This window comes from Leptosomus discolor, chromosome 5 (assembly GCF_034619465.1).
Source record: "Leptosomus discolor isolate bLepDis1 chromosome 5, bLepDis1.hap2, whole genome shotgun sequence".
Classification (NCBI taxonomy): domain Eukaryota; kingdom Metazoa; phylum Chordata; class Aves; order Leptosomiformes; family Leptosomidae; genus Leptosomus; species Leptosomus discolor.
Window position 1 is genome coordinate 213,682 of NC_141395.1, and position 15,948 is coordinate 229,629.

The 15,948-nt window shown below is 38.5% G+C and overlaps 1 protein-coding gene across 1 annotated transcript in view; it reads left to right on the forward strand.

Annotated features, from left to right (window-relative positions):
- BAZ2B (bromodomain adjacent to zinc finger domain 2B) overlaps nucleotides 1-15,948 on the forward strand; it is an 85,620-nt gene that overhangs the window by 12,895 nt on the left and 56,777 nt on the right. The window contains exons 3-8 of the mRNA XM_086466056.1: nucleotides 1,196-1,357; nucleotides 2,914-3,107; nucleotides 10,155-10,361; nucleotides 10,806-11,204; nucleotides 13,619-14,228; nucleotides 15,468-15,764. Coding sequence (XP_086322182.1) covers nucleotides 1,196-1,357; nucleotides 2,914-3,107; nucleotides 10,155-10,361; nucleotides 10,806-11,204; nucleotides 13,619-14,228; nucleotides 15,468-15,764 — 1,869 coding nt within the window. The remainder of the gene's footprint in view (nucleotides 1-1,195; nucleotides 1,358-2,913; nucleotides 3,108-10,154; nucleotides 10,362-10,805; nucleotides 11,205-13,618; nucleotides 14,229-15,467; nucleotides 15,765-15,948) is intronic.

Here is a 15,948-nt window from a genome sequence, read left to right on the forward strand (position 1 = left end):
CATATATAATTTTTAACATAGGATCTTCTTTCAAAAGTTTCTTTCAGTTCAGAGGGATTTGAAAGGTGGTTCTTTAATCACACTTTGTGTTTCTTCAGTTGTTGACTAATAAATGTGTTACAACATGTTTTTATAGCTACTGCAACAGCTGTTACAAAAGACAGCCCTACAAGTTTTAAGTAATTCCTCTATGGAAATCTGCACGCCGTTTCTGGGCTCCTGTTTAAGCACAGAAAACTATGACAAGAGCAGTGCACTGGATATTTGCATCTTACATAGTTGATTAGGCTTAGCAGTGCCTTACACAAAAAATAAGTCAATTTGGTCTTGCATAGTTTCAAGAACCTGCGGAAAATAATTATATACGGGTTGCATAAATATTCTGAATAGTTGCTGCTATAATAAAGAATTTTAAACATTGGAAGTTGTAGGGACCGTATCAACTCATTTGAAGTTCATTTTCCTGGAAAACAAAAATCACTAACTCTTTAAGAGGAAAGTTTAGAACAGCAACAAAACCAAAAATAATATTAGATTGTTTTTAAAGTAAGAAATCTTTATTCCTTGCTCAACCACTTCAATGTATGTAACAAGCAGCACAGAGCAGCCCTGTTTCTGCTTGTGAAACAACCATTTTAATAGGGATGTTACAGGTAAAAATAAGAGACTGCTTTGTTCTGATCCAGTGTCAAACTCCAGAGTAGAAACCTCTTGGAGTGTGTATAGAGTTACTGTAGAGTAGCTAGGGATTCCTATGTTAAACAGGTAATTTCACAGGGAACTGCTTCAGGTGTGGTTTTGTGGTTGGAGGCCTTGCAGTACAACACAGATTGCGGAGGTGACTTAAAACTGTTGTGCTTTGCCATAATTCCGATGTAGGAACAATGCTGAGGTAATAATGAATGTTCAAGAGCAGTTCTGTTTTGGGGTGATCAGCGTCACGTAGCTTTCTATTAAGTATGTATTTTCAGAATGCATTTAAGTAAAACTGCATTAAAAGCTTTACCGGAATGGCTTTAATGACTTCAGACCAGAACTGCTGCAGGACATTCATGCCATTTAAGAAGTTGTGTTTTCTTCTTATTTCCAGGTTTAGTAAATCTGCTCTAGGCTATGCACAGCAACGTGCTTACAGAAATATTTAAATATATTGCTAGAATGACTAAAGTTTGTTTTTATTTCCTTTGCGGTGCAGAATGGTGGCGAACTGCGGACACGCACTCTCGTCCCGGAACAGCTTTTTTCCCACCACTCTTGGGAATTCCCCCACTGTTTGCACCTCCTGCACAGAATCATGATTCCGCTTCATTCCACTCCAGAGGTACAGGAAAAAATAGTCGGAGTAGTACAGAAAAAGGTAATGGCTAAAGCTGTAGAGGGAGTAATCATATCAAACATCTGCACGTGCAGAAAGATGTGGAATTTGATCGTTACCTCTCATCATACTTGCCATTCCCAAACAGTTCTATAAAAATTGATCCTGTTAGATAAGCATGAGACATACAAGTATGGGCTTTCAATAATGAAATACTCTTTCTACTAATATCTGCCCCCCCGTCCCCCCTCTTTTCCTTAGGTAGTTTTTCTGGGACTGAGTGGCAGCGAAGAGTTTTCTTTTAAAGCTTGTGTTTTGATTTAGGAGGCCTTGTACTTCTGTTGTGAATACCTTTCCTCTGCATATAAGAAGCAGGCATCAGTAGTTTGTGGGGGGGTGGCAACGGCTACAGGATCTCAGTGGAAATAGCCCAGTGACATTAGACATTGGAACGTTTTCTTGCGTTTCAAACCAGTATATTACGTATTGGTGTCACGTGCCTTTTGAAGAGGTGAGGTGTCTTTGTTCGATGTTTGATAGGAGGTTTGCTCAGCTTAGAGGAGAGGAGCCTGAGGGGTGGCCTCAGGGTTGCTGCCTGTGGCTTCCTTGTGAGGGGGAGTGGAGAGGGAGGTGCTCTTGCCTCTGGCATCCTGTGGCAGGGGATGGCTTACAGCTGCACCATGGGAAGGTCATGTTGCCTGTTAGACAAATGATGTAAACTGGAGGGTGAGCAAGCTTGCCAGGGAAGTGGTCATGGCCCCAGGCCTGTCTGTGTTCAAGAAGCTTTTGGACAGTGCTTTTAAATCTGTTGTTTAATATTTTAAATTTGTCCTGTGTGGAGTCAGGAGTTGGACTTGGTGATCCTTGTGGATCCCTTCCAACTCGGGGATATTCTGTTCTGTGATTCAGTGGTGTACAAAGCTACTTTTTTCAAGTTTTGGTAGGTTTACCACCTGATTTTAGAATCAATCTGATAATAGTCCTGGGATTGCAGAGTAACAAGTTTGTGTGGTTAGGGCTATTTTTTTAGAAAACAACAGTTGTCTTGACAGATAAGTAAGGAGGCTTGAATGTGGACGTTATTTCAAATAGCTTTCCCAAACACACCCCCCCCCCCCGCCCCATTTTACACATTGCAAAACTCATAGAATACCATAGAATATGTTGGGCTTCATGCGGTTTTCTTTGGACCTGATTGATACTTCAAAATTGTAAACAAATTATGCAATGAGATATATACTGAAATGTATATTTTTGTGTCTGTCTGTCTTCACAATCTTATTTTTCTGCCCCTGACTAAACTGAAGGATGGTTTGGGCTTAAAAATGGACAATTTCAGATATTGCCCCCCAGTGTTAAATGTGTTTATCCTTTAAATTGTGAGTGCTCTGCATGTTTTAATGAAAATCACTCCAAGAGCAAGTCAAAGTGACTCTTGGATGGCAAATTTTTCGTGTGTTGGGAGTAACCTGTGAATAGTCTAGTATCTTGTTACGTGTTTATGGAAGCTAGGTTACTGTGACTGGAACAGCTCAAAGAAAGTATCTGCTACTTCAGATTTTTTTTTAAGTGTCACTTTGTGTAACTGTCATCTTAAGGTATAAATGGATCACTGAATGGGAACAGTACCACTGCAGTATCTGGTATCAGCACATCTGTACTATCCACTAGCATTGCTGCATCACCAGGGCAAGGGAAAGCTGTAACCTCAGGAGCAGGAGTCCGCAAGTACAACCAGGAGCAAAGCAAAGTTCAGCTTTTGGACACCAGAGCTGACAAAATCAAAGACAAGGTAAATATACAGAAAAAAACTTAAGATTCAGACAAAAAAATGACATGGTAAGTGTTCTGATTGTGCACACAGCAAAATTTTAAGTGTTCTCTCCCAGTAAAAAATGTTTTGGGTTTTTCTTACAATTTATTGTATATATACAGCAAGATCTGTACCATTGTATCTGTGTGGAGTCTGTTTGTGTTTGGTGTTTTTTGACATATGTATAAACCAAAAACTACCGTTAGCACTAATTCCACTAGTTAATGGCTGTATGAGATAACATTTATTTTTAATTTATGTAATTATAAAAATAAAGTATATTATTTTTAGCACAAGTATTTGACATTATTATATTACATTATAAATTACAACCTATTATAAATTATATGTTTATTATGTTTTCATGTAACTTAAAATATAAAAAATTTCAGAAACAAAATGAAATTTTTGGACATTAAAAGAAAAATGCATTTCTGGGAGTAATTTCCTATTTATCAGCAGAAGGAAGTATTATTGTTGGCTGTAATTCAGCAAAAAACTTAGCCATCTAATATGAAAGATGTGAGTAGTCTCAGTGAGTTAGTACACCTCCTTATATACTGACCCAAGTACTCCTTAAGAACTTTGCTACTCTTGGAATCAAAACCACTTAGTCAAAACGCAGGAAATACGGGATACTGGGAAATTGGTTACTGTCAGAATAGAAGCTAAGGGAGTCATTCCCTACTGGCAGCTATCTAGGCTAAAACTACTTTTATTTCTTGATATTTATATTTTTGATATGTGAGTGAATTCGACCTGTTGCTTGCTTTCTCAGTTACTGCGTTACATTGAGCTCCCAAATCTAAGTGCTCTTGGGTGAGCGGTTGTCATTTTCAAAGGACAGTTGGTGTTTGCATGTAGCAGTTAGCACTAAAATGGTTAATTATATTTGTGTAGTGATACAGTGTTTAATATAGTGACAACAGGGAAATTATTAGCATTTTCCCCTCAAAACATTCTTCATGTATTCAACAGTCGACAACTTTTGATGATATTAAGGGTTTCTTTAAGCCCTTTTCAGGCTTAAATACTAGAAATAGCTCTTTGATTTCTGAAATTCTGCTTTTATCCTGGATATTTATGCACAAAGCGTAAGCTTTGTGTCTATGGTGCAGAGCTAAAGCTTTTTTCCAGATGACATCTCTGCATTTCTGACTATTTCTGCAGTTATGCAGAGTACCAGATAAATGACTTATCTTTTACTATCTCCAAATACCTTCCCAGAAGTTTATATTGTAATTAAATGAACAGACTCTTTTCTGTTCTCTTCTTGATTCTTTGCCTTATTCAGAAAACTGAGCTGGTGAAGTTAGTTGTTAATACGAGTATCACTGAGTATTTCACCTCTTTTTGCCTTTTTTTCAAATTTCAGTCAGGATGTTTGTCAGCATTGTTATCTTCTCCTTTGTATTACCATTTGTTTTTAAGTATAAGTTCTGTATCCTTGATAGATTTTCTTTTGGTGTGGGTGCTGTTTCAAACTCTGTTTCAATTTGCTGAATACTGAGTTGCTGTAAACAGTGTACTCGATCAATTAGTGTACCTCCTTCCTTAACTTTGTTTAGTTTTGTATCTTAGCATTTAAATAGTCTATCTAATGTAGATAAATTTCAGGTTGTCAGCAGTTTTGCGTCCTCAGTTTTTTAGTGATTTTTCTAATACTGAAGTGGAGTTTGTTGTTCCTGGTCCTACTCAATATGCTGGCATTCTAGACATTCCTCTAATCCTTACTCTTAACTTCTTTTCCTCTGAAACTTTGAGTTTTGAGTCAATGGTTTGAGCAACCTTTCCAGTCAAAACATACAGACTACTCTAAATGAGAACTCCAACAGGCAGAGAAGATAGAGGTTTGATTTAAAAAAATTTAAAAAATAAAAAATAAAAAATCAGTATTTTTATTTTGGTATGTTAGAACAAAGCCACAACTGGAACTGTAGGCAGAGGAGTAAGCAGGGGGCAGTAGGCAGATGGATTATTTTGTGCTGGGCTTTGTACAAGTGATGTTATGTTTTTAAATTTCAAAATGTAACAACACTTGTCTCTTTTTTGAAAGAGCACGGTTTATTTTAAAACATTTTAGTTATATTTCTCTAAATGCTCCTTTCTTTAGAGTTTTATTTTTTCAATATTCATCTGCTGTTTTCTTCAATCATATCCTTAGTTGTAATTTTCTTTTGAGGTTGGTATTTAATTTTTTTTTTTTTTTTTTTAAAAGGAAGTGAAAAGGCAAAGCTGGTACTAAGCTGTGTTTGCAGTTGATGAAAAATCTGAAGAGTTACTTTTGGTGCAATGTGTTCTTCCTGGTTTAATTCCAGTTCTATTGTCCTACTATCTTAGGGAATCCTAAAGTGCAGTCTGATAGTAACTTGTATAAATTTTTTTTTGCCTGTAGCGTGTGAAAAACAACTTCTGAGTTGATAGAAGCATCTGATGTTCAAAGCTGTTGTTGTTAGAAGTTCTCATCCAGTTCCTTTTGTCTAGGGTGTGTGTTTGACCATTCAGAGAGCTATACATATTGAGCAATGATAAACGAGAATCACAGAATCTTAGGGGTGGGAAGGGACCTCGGAAGACCATCTAGTCCAACCCCCTGCCAGAGCAGGACCACCTAGAGCAGGTCATACAGGAACGCGTCCAGGCGGGTTTTGAATGTCTCCAGAGAAGGGGACTCCACAACCTCTCTGGGCAGCCTCTTCCAGTGCTCTGGCACCCTCTGAAACATGAGTATAAAGTTGTGCCAAATCCCCACTCATTGCTGTATATTTGTGGCCTATCATGTTATGTCTGTTGAGCATAATGATGTGGTACTGAAGGAAGATGTCATCATGAGGTGATACACTGTCCATGACTTATTTGGTAACTGCGTTACCTGTTACTTTGCTGGGTTAGTCACTGTGTTGATCACTTCAGCATGCTTTGTCATCTTTTACATCTGCGCAGTTTGTGGCCAAGATGAAACTGAATAAGCGGATACACTTTATAAATAATCATTCATCGGAATGTGCTGCTTCAGCCTCACAAAAGAAGTGTAAAAATGACTTGCCCCTCTGATGATTGCATTAGAGAATTTCTAGGATGAGGGAGGTCAGCAAGATCTTTACATTGATAAAGCAACAGTCTCTGGGAAAAGAAGGCATAACTCGGGAACTTGAGTCTCATTTGGCTTAGAGAAAGTCTGCTACTGTTATGGGCAGCCAGTGAGATGGGAATCCCCTCCAAGATCTTGCGTTGGGGGCTTTTACTTAACCTGGATTCCAGAATTAGCATCAGGACGCTGGGTTATTAATTAGTCACATCCTTTACATTTAATACCTCTTCTTGGCAGTTGCCATGTTGTGTTTCCTTTATAAACTTGAGTACATGACTAAAATATTTCTGAACTATCACTTTAGTGACCTTTTTATGGGACTACCCCATTGGGTCATTAAGGTCGAGCAACTTTTCTTGGTGCTCATATTCAGTCTAGATTGTGGCTTTCTGAACAATGGACTTTTTCAATTAGCAAATCTGCTGGATGATTATGCTAAAGTCAGTGAACCAAAATCAAATAGGAAATTTATCTTAATTGAACCCACTCTTGCTTCGACTTTCATGACTGTATTGTTGCCAATAGAGGAACGAGTTGAATTGAGATTTGCTCTTTTAATATAACTTAAATTTTTTATTGAGTGTATTTCTTGAAGTGTCTTTTAGTATTTTTTTCTAAATAATATGGTTTTTAATATTCTATAAATATCTGCCTGTCTTACATGTATCTTCAGAAGTCTAATGCTCTCTTTTTTTCTTTCTAGTATATTTCAAAGGAAGTAAAACAGTACGCACTTTTTGGTCTGTACTTTTCCTTCTCTCTTTTGACTATTTTCTCTCGTGTCAGCAAGCTTTTATAGTTTCTTTCCAGTAATTTTTGTTGTTCTAAATGTCTTTACAGAGAGATTTTTCTTAATGGTTTCCTTATTTTCCTTCTGGCTTAAGTTATTTGATCTAGTCTGAATTATTTCTTCCCTGTGCAGTTTACTGGTGGCTGGCCGCCCGCCCCCCCCCCCCCCCCCCAGCTGCTCTGCCTTTTGTGGTGGATTTGATAGAAGCTTCTCAATCAAGATTGATCCTTTTATATCCGCTAAATGCACAAGTTTAAATTTTCCCTCTCATTACGTTTTCTTTAAGCTACTAATTTACCATCCCTTCTTGTGGAATCCTACTAAGCCAACTTCTTTGTATTGGTTTTGTCAGTGTCAAAAGATTCTATTTGTTTATGAAGTAAAAACTCCGAGGGAAGCAATTGTGTTTCACACTGTAGTTAAGTGCCTGATTTGGTTTGAAGCATTTGATTGCTTACAAGTTATACTAAATTTTATGTCAAAATTGTCTGTCTCTTGCCTTTCTTGAGGTGGTTCTTTGTGAATCAGACTTAAGTATTGGATGTTGCTTGGTGCTTGCCACCTCCTTTTTCACAAGAATATTATGACTTCTTTTTTGGTACGGTAATTCTCTTGTGTTCTTGGCTGCAATATGAAAAGATAGATTTGTAAGATGCAGCAGCTAACACATTTTGTAAAGGTAGATGGGCAGCAAAGTTTTAAAATGTTGATGAGGGGAAGCAAACACTGTGAGCTAAGTACGCCCGTTGACATACTCTTCTTTTTCCAGACTGTTACATGCATCTCTTAAGAAGCTGATGTTACAAATCAGTATTTCATCAGCATTGTGAATAAACTGGATACTATCGGTTTTAGTATTATTGCAGTGTTTTGGGTATTTCCATTTCCACATATAGAGTTAAATAGAGAACCATGAAGGGGAAAAACTAAAATAGGATCCTAGAGGTGTGATTCCAGGAGGCATTGTTACTTTTGTTGCTTCAGATCATGGTCTTGTCCTTCATTTTATGGTCTTAACCTTCATGAAGAAATACTCTGCATCTGTGCCAAGTATTACACAGGAAGATACTCAAATGTGATGGAAAGGACACCAGCAATGAAACCTATAGGACCTACCATAGACTGGCATGGTTATTTAGATTTGTTACTTTTTAACCGTCTGCCTGCATTCAGATTGTTGTCCCTCACGTGAAGTATCAACAGATTTCTGAGTTGAGCAGAGAAACAATAAAGCAAAATAAATACACTTAAATTCTCAAGATTTCCCAGCCATGCATGTGACAGTATGCAGAAGGTATGATGGTATTAAGTATTACTGTGTTCATCACAGGAGTGGATAAAGAGAAGCTAGGTTAAAAAAAATGATATGGATATCAGCCAACTGACAAATAGATGAGACTTGATCTACCTGCAGCTCCCACATTTCATAGCTATTTCACAAAGTAAACTGAATCCCATTGTTGTGGTTTAACGCGGGTGGGCAGCTCAGCCCCACGCAGCCACTCGCTCACTCCCTCCCAGTGGGACGGGGAGAGAATTGAAGGCAGACTCGCGGGTTGAGACAAAGGCAATTGAACAGAGAAAGCACGAGCTGTGTGTGCAAGCAAGGCAAAAGGAGGAAGAATTCATTCCCTGCTTCCCATCAGCAGGCAGGTGTTCGACCATTTCCAGGAAAGCAGGGCTCCATCGCGCGTAACGGTGGCCTGGAAAGGCAAATGCCCTAAGTCTGAACGACCGCCCCTTCCTCCTCCTTTTGAGCAGCTGTTAGTGCTGAGCACGATGCCGTATGGCGTGGAATATCCTTGGGTCGGTCAGGGTCAGCTGTCCCCACTTTCGGTGCCCCCCAGCCTGCTCCTGGTGGGGGTGTGGGGAGCAGAACAGCCCCTGGCACTGTGCAAGCGCTGCTCAGCAGAAACTAACCCATCCCTGGGGGATCAATGCCACTTTGGTATCAAATCCAAAATACAGCACCAGGGGAGCTAGTATGAAACATTAACTCTGACCCATCCAAAAGCAGTGCAGGCACTTATAAGAATGTTCATATGTTCTCCCTCAAGAATCTTTGACATAAAATTGCTCTTTCTTTGTAGCCTCTTGTTTTATAATATACCTGCCATAATAAAATAGATTTGAAAAATAAACTTTTGGGTAAAGTTTTGTTAAGAGGGCATATATTTTTAAAGCACTATTTCTCTGATGCTCCTGTCTGCACTGTTATCTAGAATTGCAACTTTTTTGCCCTCCAGTCACCTACTTTTGCTGTCCATGTATCTTCCTTTTGACTAAGCTTAACCTTACAGTTCCCTCAGTGACTCCACATGCCCTGTTTAGGTGCCACATAACAATCTGCTGCTGCTGCTTGACATCTGTAATAGTGCTTCACGTGTGTCTCTATCTTCCAGCATCATTCTGTGAACTCTCTTCAATGATTAAATACGCTTTAATGCAGTCATACGTACTTTCAAGTCTCTTCTCACAGGCTACCATCATAACACTCAAGTCCATGAGCACCTCCTTCAGATGTGTTTGTGAAATACACATGTTCATTTTAGTTGACTCCCCGAAAAGCTAGCTTTCATAGAATCATAGACTGGTTTGAGTTGGAAGGGACCTTAAAGCTCATCCAGTTCCACCCTCCCCGCCACGGGCAGGGACACCTCCCACCAGAGCAAGTTGCTCCCAGCCCCATCCAGCCTGGCCTTGAGCACTGCCAGGGAGGGGGCAGCCACAGCTTCTCTGGGCAACCTGCTAACTGTCCTCATCTACTGCCCTTTACAAGGTGGTCTTGCAGTGTCAACATTTTGGAGCTCCTGTGGTTTTTGCACCTTTCTTCTTCTTCGGCATTCTTGTGTGCTGCTGCTTTTACTTTCCCGTTCTGGTCTGCAAATTTGTTCTTTCCGAGAATTTAAACATGATATAGTTGTCAGAGTATTTCAGCAGATTTTGGTCCATTTTTCAGAAGCAAATCCCAGAAGCAATTTGATGAGCATATTCTTTTCAGTCCTTAAAACCTTACGTTGCTGAACAGCACATACTTTGAAATTACAAGTTAATTACTGTTTTTTGTTTTAAAGATTATATGTAATAATATGATGATAAACAGATTAAAACTGAACCATTAATAGAGCATTCATCTTCCTGGTAGAAGCCCAGAAAAAAAGCAGTGGAAAGCTCTAGTAACAGCGACAGCGATTCGGGCTCCTCTTCAGACACCTCAAGTGAAGGCATAAGTAGTAGTGACTCTGATGATCTAGAGGAGGATGAAGAGGAGGAGGAGGATCAGAGTGCTGAAGAGAGTGAAGATGATGAATCTGATTCAGAAAATGAAGCACATCACAAAACCAAGAACAAGGTATCACATGTCACTCTGCTGCTCACAGTCTTGTCACAAAGAAAGTGCTGTGTGCTGATAACGTATTGGAAATATATCCTTCTATGGATATTGCTTTGGCACTTGTTTTTTTCCTAGTAGAGTGGTTACTTTTCCTGGTAGCCAATAGAAGAACAAGATTGGAATCTTGGATAGTCTGTTAATTTACAATCAAAAACACATTTAAAAACAGCCATGGCTTAGTACTCCTCTACTAAGCATTGTCTTCACATGCTGAAACTATATGGGGAAAAAAACCACCTAAACAACAAATATGTGACAAGATTGATTTAAAAATTATTATTGTACATCCTCTGCCAAGAACAGTACAATTGTTTCATGGGACTGATGATGTAGTTGTTGGGGTTTTTTTTAAAGGATCCTTACCTGCTCTAATACGAACAGTCAAAAATACATGTTTTGCAGGTGCTAATGCATAGTGGCGTAACAGATATGAAAACTGATGGACAAAAACCACACGAAAAGTCCCAAGAAAAAAGAACACACCAGCAGATACCTCTTGTGTCTGATTCGCAGACTCACTCATCATTCCAGTCCCAGCAGAAGCAGCCTCAGGTTTTGTCACAGCAGCTTCCGTTTATTTTCCAAAGCTCTCAGGCAAAGGAGGAATCTGTGAACAAACACACAAGTGTAATACAGTCTACGGGATTGGTTCCCAATGTGAAACCTTTGTCTTTGGTACATCAAGCCAAAAAGGAAACCTATTTAAAACTCATAGTTCCTTCCCCTGATCTACTCAAAGCAGGGAATAAAAATACCTCTGAAGAATCTGTCTCTTTGACCAGCGATGTAAGATCAAAACGGGTGAGTGAAAAATCACTGTGTTTTTGATTGTTTGTAACCTGCATTGCCTGCTTAACAAGTTGCAACATGGTACTATCAAGCTCTTTTAAATATGGTATTTTAAAATAATATTTTTATTTATTTTCATACCATCTGTTTTTGACATGTTTTTAGAGTTGATACAGATTTATGAATGATGTGATTAATCAAAATTGTGTGGGTAGTATGTGCTCCTAACTGCGGTGGTTGGTTTTTTTCGGGTGGGTTTTTTTTGGTGGTGTGGTGGGGTTTTTTTTGTTTTGTTTTGTTTTGTTTTCAAAAAGCAGCAAATAGTTATGCTTCTGTGTACATTACAAGTGTCCTGAACTATTCCATGACTATCTCAGAGAAACGTAATCTACTTGGTGATGCATTTGCATGTATGCGTACCCTAATGTATCCCTGGTGTAATCATACACACAACTTACTGTCACATAATGCCAAACATGAGTTTCATGCTCGTCACATAGTGGAACTTCACAGCTCTGCTGGAAAGCAGTCAATGTGCTGGTGAGGGTAATGGGCAAAGGATTTTATCATGCATCTCTTAAGGACAGTGAGCGGCTAAAATCAGTATCAAAATAAAAACAGTAGCATGGGTAAATTGTGTGGCCTGGATATTCTTCCTGTGCTTCTCCTCATTTCTATCAGCGTGCCGATTAATATTTTTCCATTCTACTATGTAAGAATGGATTTGCTTTCTTTCAAGTTGGATGGTTTTAAGTCAAAATAGTTAAAATTACCTATTTTAATCATGATTTTAAACAAAGTAGCTGAAAGCCTTTTTTAAAAAAAGTTGGATTTAATCTTGGGTTTTGTTTGCTCTTGAAAAGACAGAACAATACTCATGCACTGATAGCTATTAAAACTCGTTATGGCAATTGCAATACATTGATCTTCCTTTTTACTGGTCAGGGCTCTACAGTATGTTTACATGTGTCTGTCGTAGCAGTTCTGTACCGTACAAAAATTCTTTGTAGATTTTCAGTTTGCTTATTTTGTTAATAGTGATTATGGTGAGTAGTGATGAATTTTCATAATTTCTGTTCAGTTCGATTTGAATGAGAATTAGAAGGAAATAAAAATTCCCATTTGAGGAATGGTGAGGCTTGAGATAGGTATATATATTTATAGGGGGATGTGTGTATGTATATATATATATTAAGAGGTACATTTACCAAGGTAAGTTTTATTATAAAAAACAAACTTTGTTTTAAACCTAAGTAGCGTTGGAGAAGAGTAAACTGAACTATGATTTGCAGCTAACGCGGAGTCCTCATTGAGGACTGAAAAATATTTTTATCACATAGTTTTTATTCCTAGACCAGAAGAGAGAAACTGTTTTTCCTTTGAAGTCCCAGTTAGTTCATAAAGTTCAAATTAGCCAGTCATTTACCTGAAAAGTTAAATAAGTTATAATTATGAAAACATATGTCTTTGCCATTGGAAGAGGCTTCTGCTGTCAAATTTAGATTATGAGACTTTAGCTGATGATACATCACCCATTCAGTGGTTTGATTTATTTAAAACTTTTACTGGGAACATGCACCATATGAATATTTATTTTATAGGTTTTTGTAATTTCACATTCAGTTTTAAATATTAGTAACTTCAAGAATGTATTGTGTTGATTAAAAGTTGATTTGAAATGTACCATCTTTATCCATTCTGTCATTTTTTTCTTCCATCAAAGAGGATGTGTTTTCTTTTTTCCTTGGAAGAGTCTTGAGACTAAAGACAGTGCATTACATGCATTTCTGAGCCACTACTGGTTAAGGTTTACCTGAAGAACTTGCAAGTACTACTTTTTCAGAGTTAAAAAACTAGCGTATCACAGTACTTCTGAGTAATACCTTTTTTCCCATGTATTTTTTTTCTTAAAAATTTTGGTATGCCAAGAGCCTTCTCTTGGTTTTCTGCTAATTTTGTAGCCATTAGTATGTTGTATTTACCTTGTGCTTGAAAATGAACAAATTACTGAACTAGTTTTACATCCACTAATGAGATTTTTAGATGCTGAAATGAGTAAAAAGGGGGAGTTTTCCTATGCCAGTACATAAGAGTAATCTCTTTTTGAAAGTGTCTTTTTTCAAGATGCTGAATATCTTTATGAAAACCACTGTCTAGAGTGAAAAAGCCTCCCTACATAATTTAGATCAGCTTCCTCTTGAGTTCAATTTGTCTTTTCCAAATTGATTTACAGTGAAAATCAGAAGAGAGACTTATGTAACTTGTAGTTACTCCTCTCTTCTGATGTAGCTAGCACTACTTTTGACCTACTAAAAATAGCTTAGCAGATGTTTAAGACTTCATAGAGTTCACCTGCCTGAATACTAAAAAATAAATAAATTTTAAAAAATTTCCACATTTTATTCCTCTGTTTCTTATTTCTTTAGGAACAAAACAAACAGACTTTCCCAACAGCACAGCTAAAGAAACAGGAATCATCTAAGAACCTGAAGAAGGTTATTGCAGCTTTGTCAAGCCCCAAACCAACATCTAGTTCACCAGCTCATCAAAAACTCACATCCCTGGAAAACAACCATTCTAATCCATTCCTGACAAATGCACTTTTAGGTAATCACCAACCCAATGGAGTTATTCAGAGCGTCATCCAGGAGGCTCCTCTTGCACTTACTACGAAACTGAAATCCCAGACCAAGATCAATGAAAGTGTAGCGATTTCTAGTAGTGCCCCCTTTTCTTTGCCAGTAAACTTGAGTGCATGTGGGAAAAAACCAGCTGGTAACCGGACACCTGTTATGCCCTCTACCTCTCCTGTGTTACCTGGTTCAGGAAAGGATAAAGCAGTCAGCAATAATGCAGTAAATGCAGTAAAAACACAACACCGCCATCATTCTGCAAAACTGGTGGTGGAGCAGTTCAGAGGGGTAGACTCAGATGCCCCCAGCAGTAAGGACTCTGACGACTCAAATGATGATGATGACGACGATGAAGATGAAGATGAGGACGATGAAGATGATGATTCTGATGATAGCCAATCAGGTGGTTTAACCTTTTTAATAGGAAAAGCAGAAACTTTATTTTTTGAGTATTGAAAACATGCATTTACCACCATATTTTAAAATAGGGGTAAGAAGTTTTGGGGCAGCATGACTCACACAGTGTCCTACAGAAACCCGCACGTCTTCCAGTCCCCCATTATATCATAGCCAAAATCATGTTTTGGGTATTCTCATCCTTGGTCACATGGCAAATGTGCTTTCAGCTGTCCTGGTAAGATGGCTCCACAGCCTTCTAGAAAGGCTGTCAGAGACTACTTTCCAGATCAGTCACCCAGCCTGCAGTTCATGTACTGCTCATGTGGCAAGGTGCCCAGGAGGGGGATGGAGGGAATAGGCTAGTTGATGGTTGATTTTTCTGGCAGGCAGAACCCATCTGCAGAACAGATGAGGGAATAAACAAAGGCCTTCAAATTGTCAAGAGTGGCAAGAAAGCACGTTTCTGTGCTTCGTTCAGGAGCATGGTAGTCAATAAACAAGATTAGACAAAAGTACCAGGACAGTTGTAAGGCCTGTAGTGTTCATAGTGTTCAGACTACTATTTTAAAGGCTGTTAAGCAATTAAAAAAGACAAGGGCTGTTTTAAAGAGTTGGTTGTGCTGATATCCCTTGGGTCCAGCTCCACCTTCATCATTCTTTTCCCCCCCCTCTTGTCCACAAACCCTATACTAATCCTTTTTTTCTCACAGCTGTAGCCTATCTTCAGTTCTTTGTTCTGTCTGCCCTTTACCTCTGACTCTTCCTTTGCCCAGATTGCCACACTTCCAATTCTGACACCTTTCAGTCTGTACCCAGGTCCATCGTTTGCTCCCTCTTCATGCTAGATTTCACAACCTGTGGAGTGCCCTTCCTGTGGCAATGTTCAACCACTGCCTGGGTCACAGGGGATGTCTTAACTGTGTCTCATTCTAGGGTAAACAATCTCTTAAAGTACTGCAGCTTCTGTCTCTCATCTCCTCATGGAAAACCAAAGAATTCTGTCCAAAACAACAGTGCATTATCGTGCAGAATTACTTTATGCTGTCATATTTTGGTAATTTTAAAGTTTAGGTGGTTAATTGTAACCTTCTATTTATACTCAAGAGATGTTATTAAAAAAATTGAGGTCAGAAAAGCTGCTTATTTAATAAGACAAAAGACTTTGCCAGTGTTAGAACTTAAATGTATTTGCTATTAGTTATCAAGTCATAATGTGCCTTTTGCCACACTTTTTTTAAAACAGAGTCTGACAGTAATTCTGAGTCAGATACAGAAGGGTCTGAGGATGAAGATGATGAGGATGATAAAGATCAAGATGAGTCGGATACAGACACTGAGGGAGAAAAATCTCCGCTGAAATTGAATAAAACTTCATCCTCCGTGAAGAGCTCTTCCATTGCTCTTGCAGCTCATTCTACCCCGCTTAACCTCCAAGTAGCAAAGACCCCAAGCTCTGCACCAGCTGCCTTATGTCCTGAGTCCCAGCCTGCGGTTTTTCTTGGGACAGCACCATCTACTCTTACACCAAGTACACACTGTGGTATCTGAATGTCTTTTGTTATAGTACAATGTAATATCTAAGTGGCATGTGTTGTAAAAGTAGTTACAAAATTAGTTTAGACACGGGTATCAAATGATACCTTGATATAAGAAATTTTTTACAGTAAGAAAAATCATTCACTGGAACAACCTCCCCAGGGATGTGTGGAGTCCCCGTCACTGGA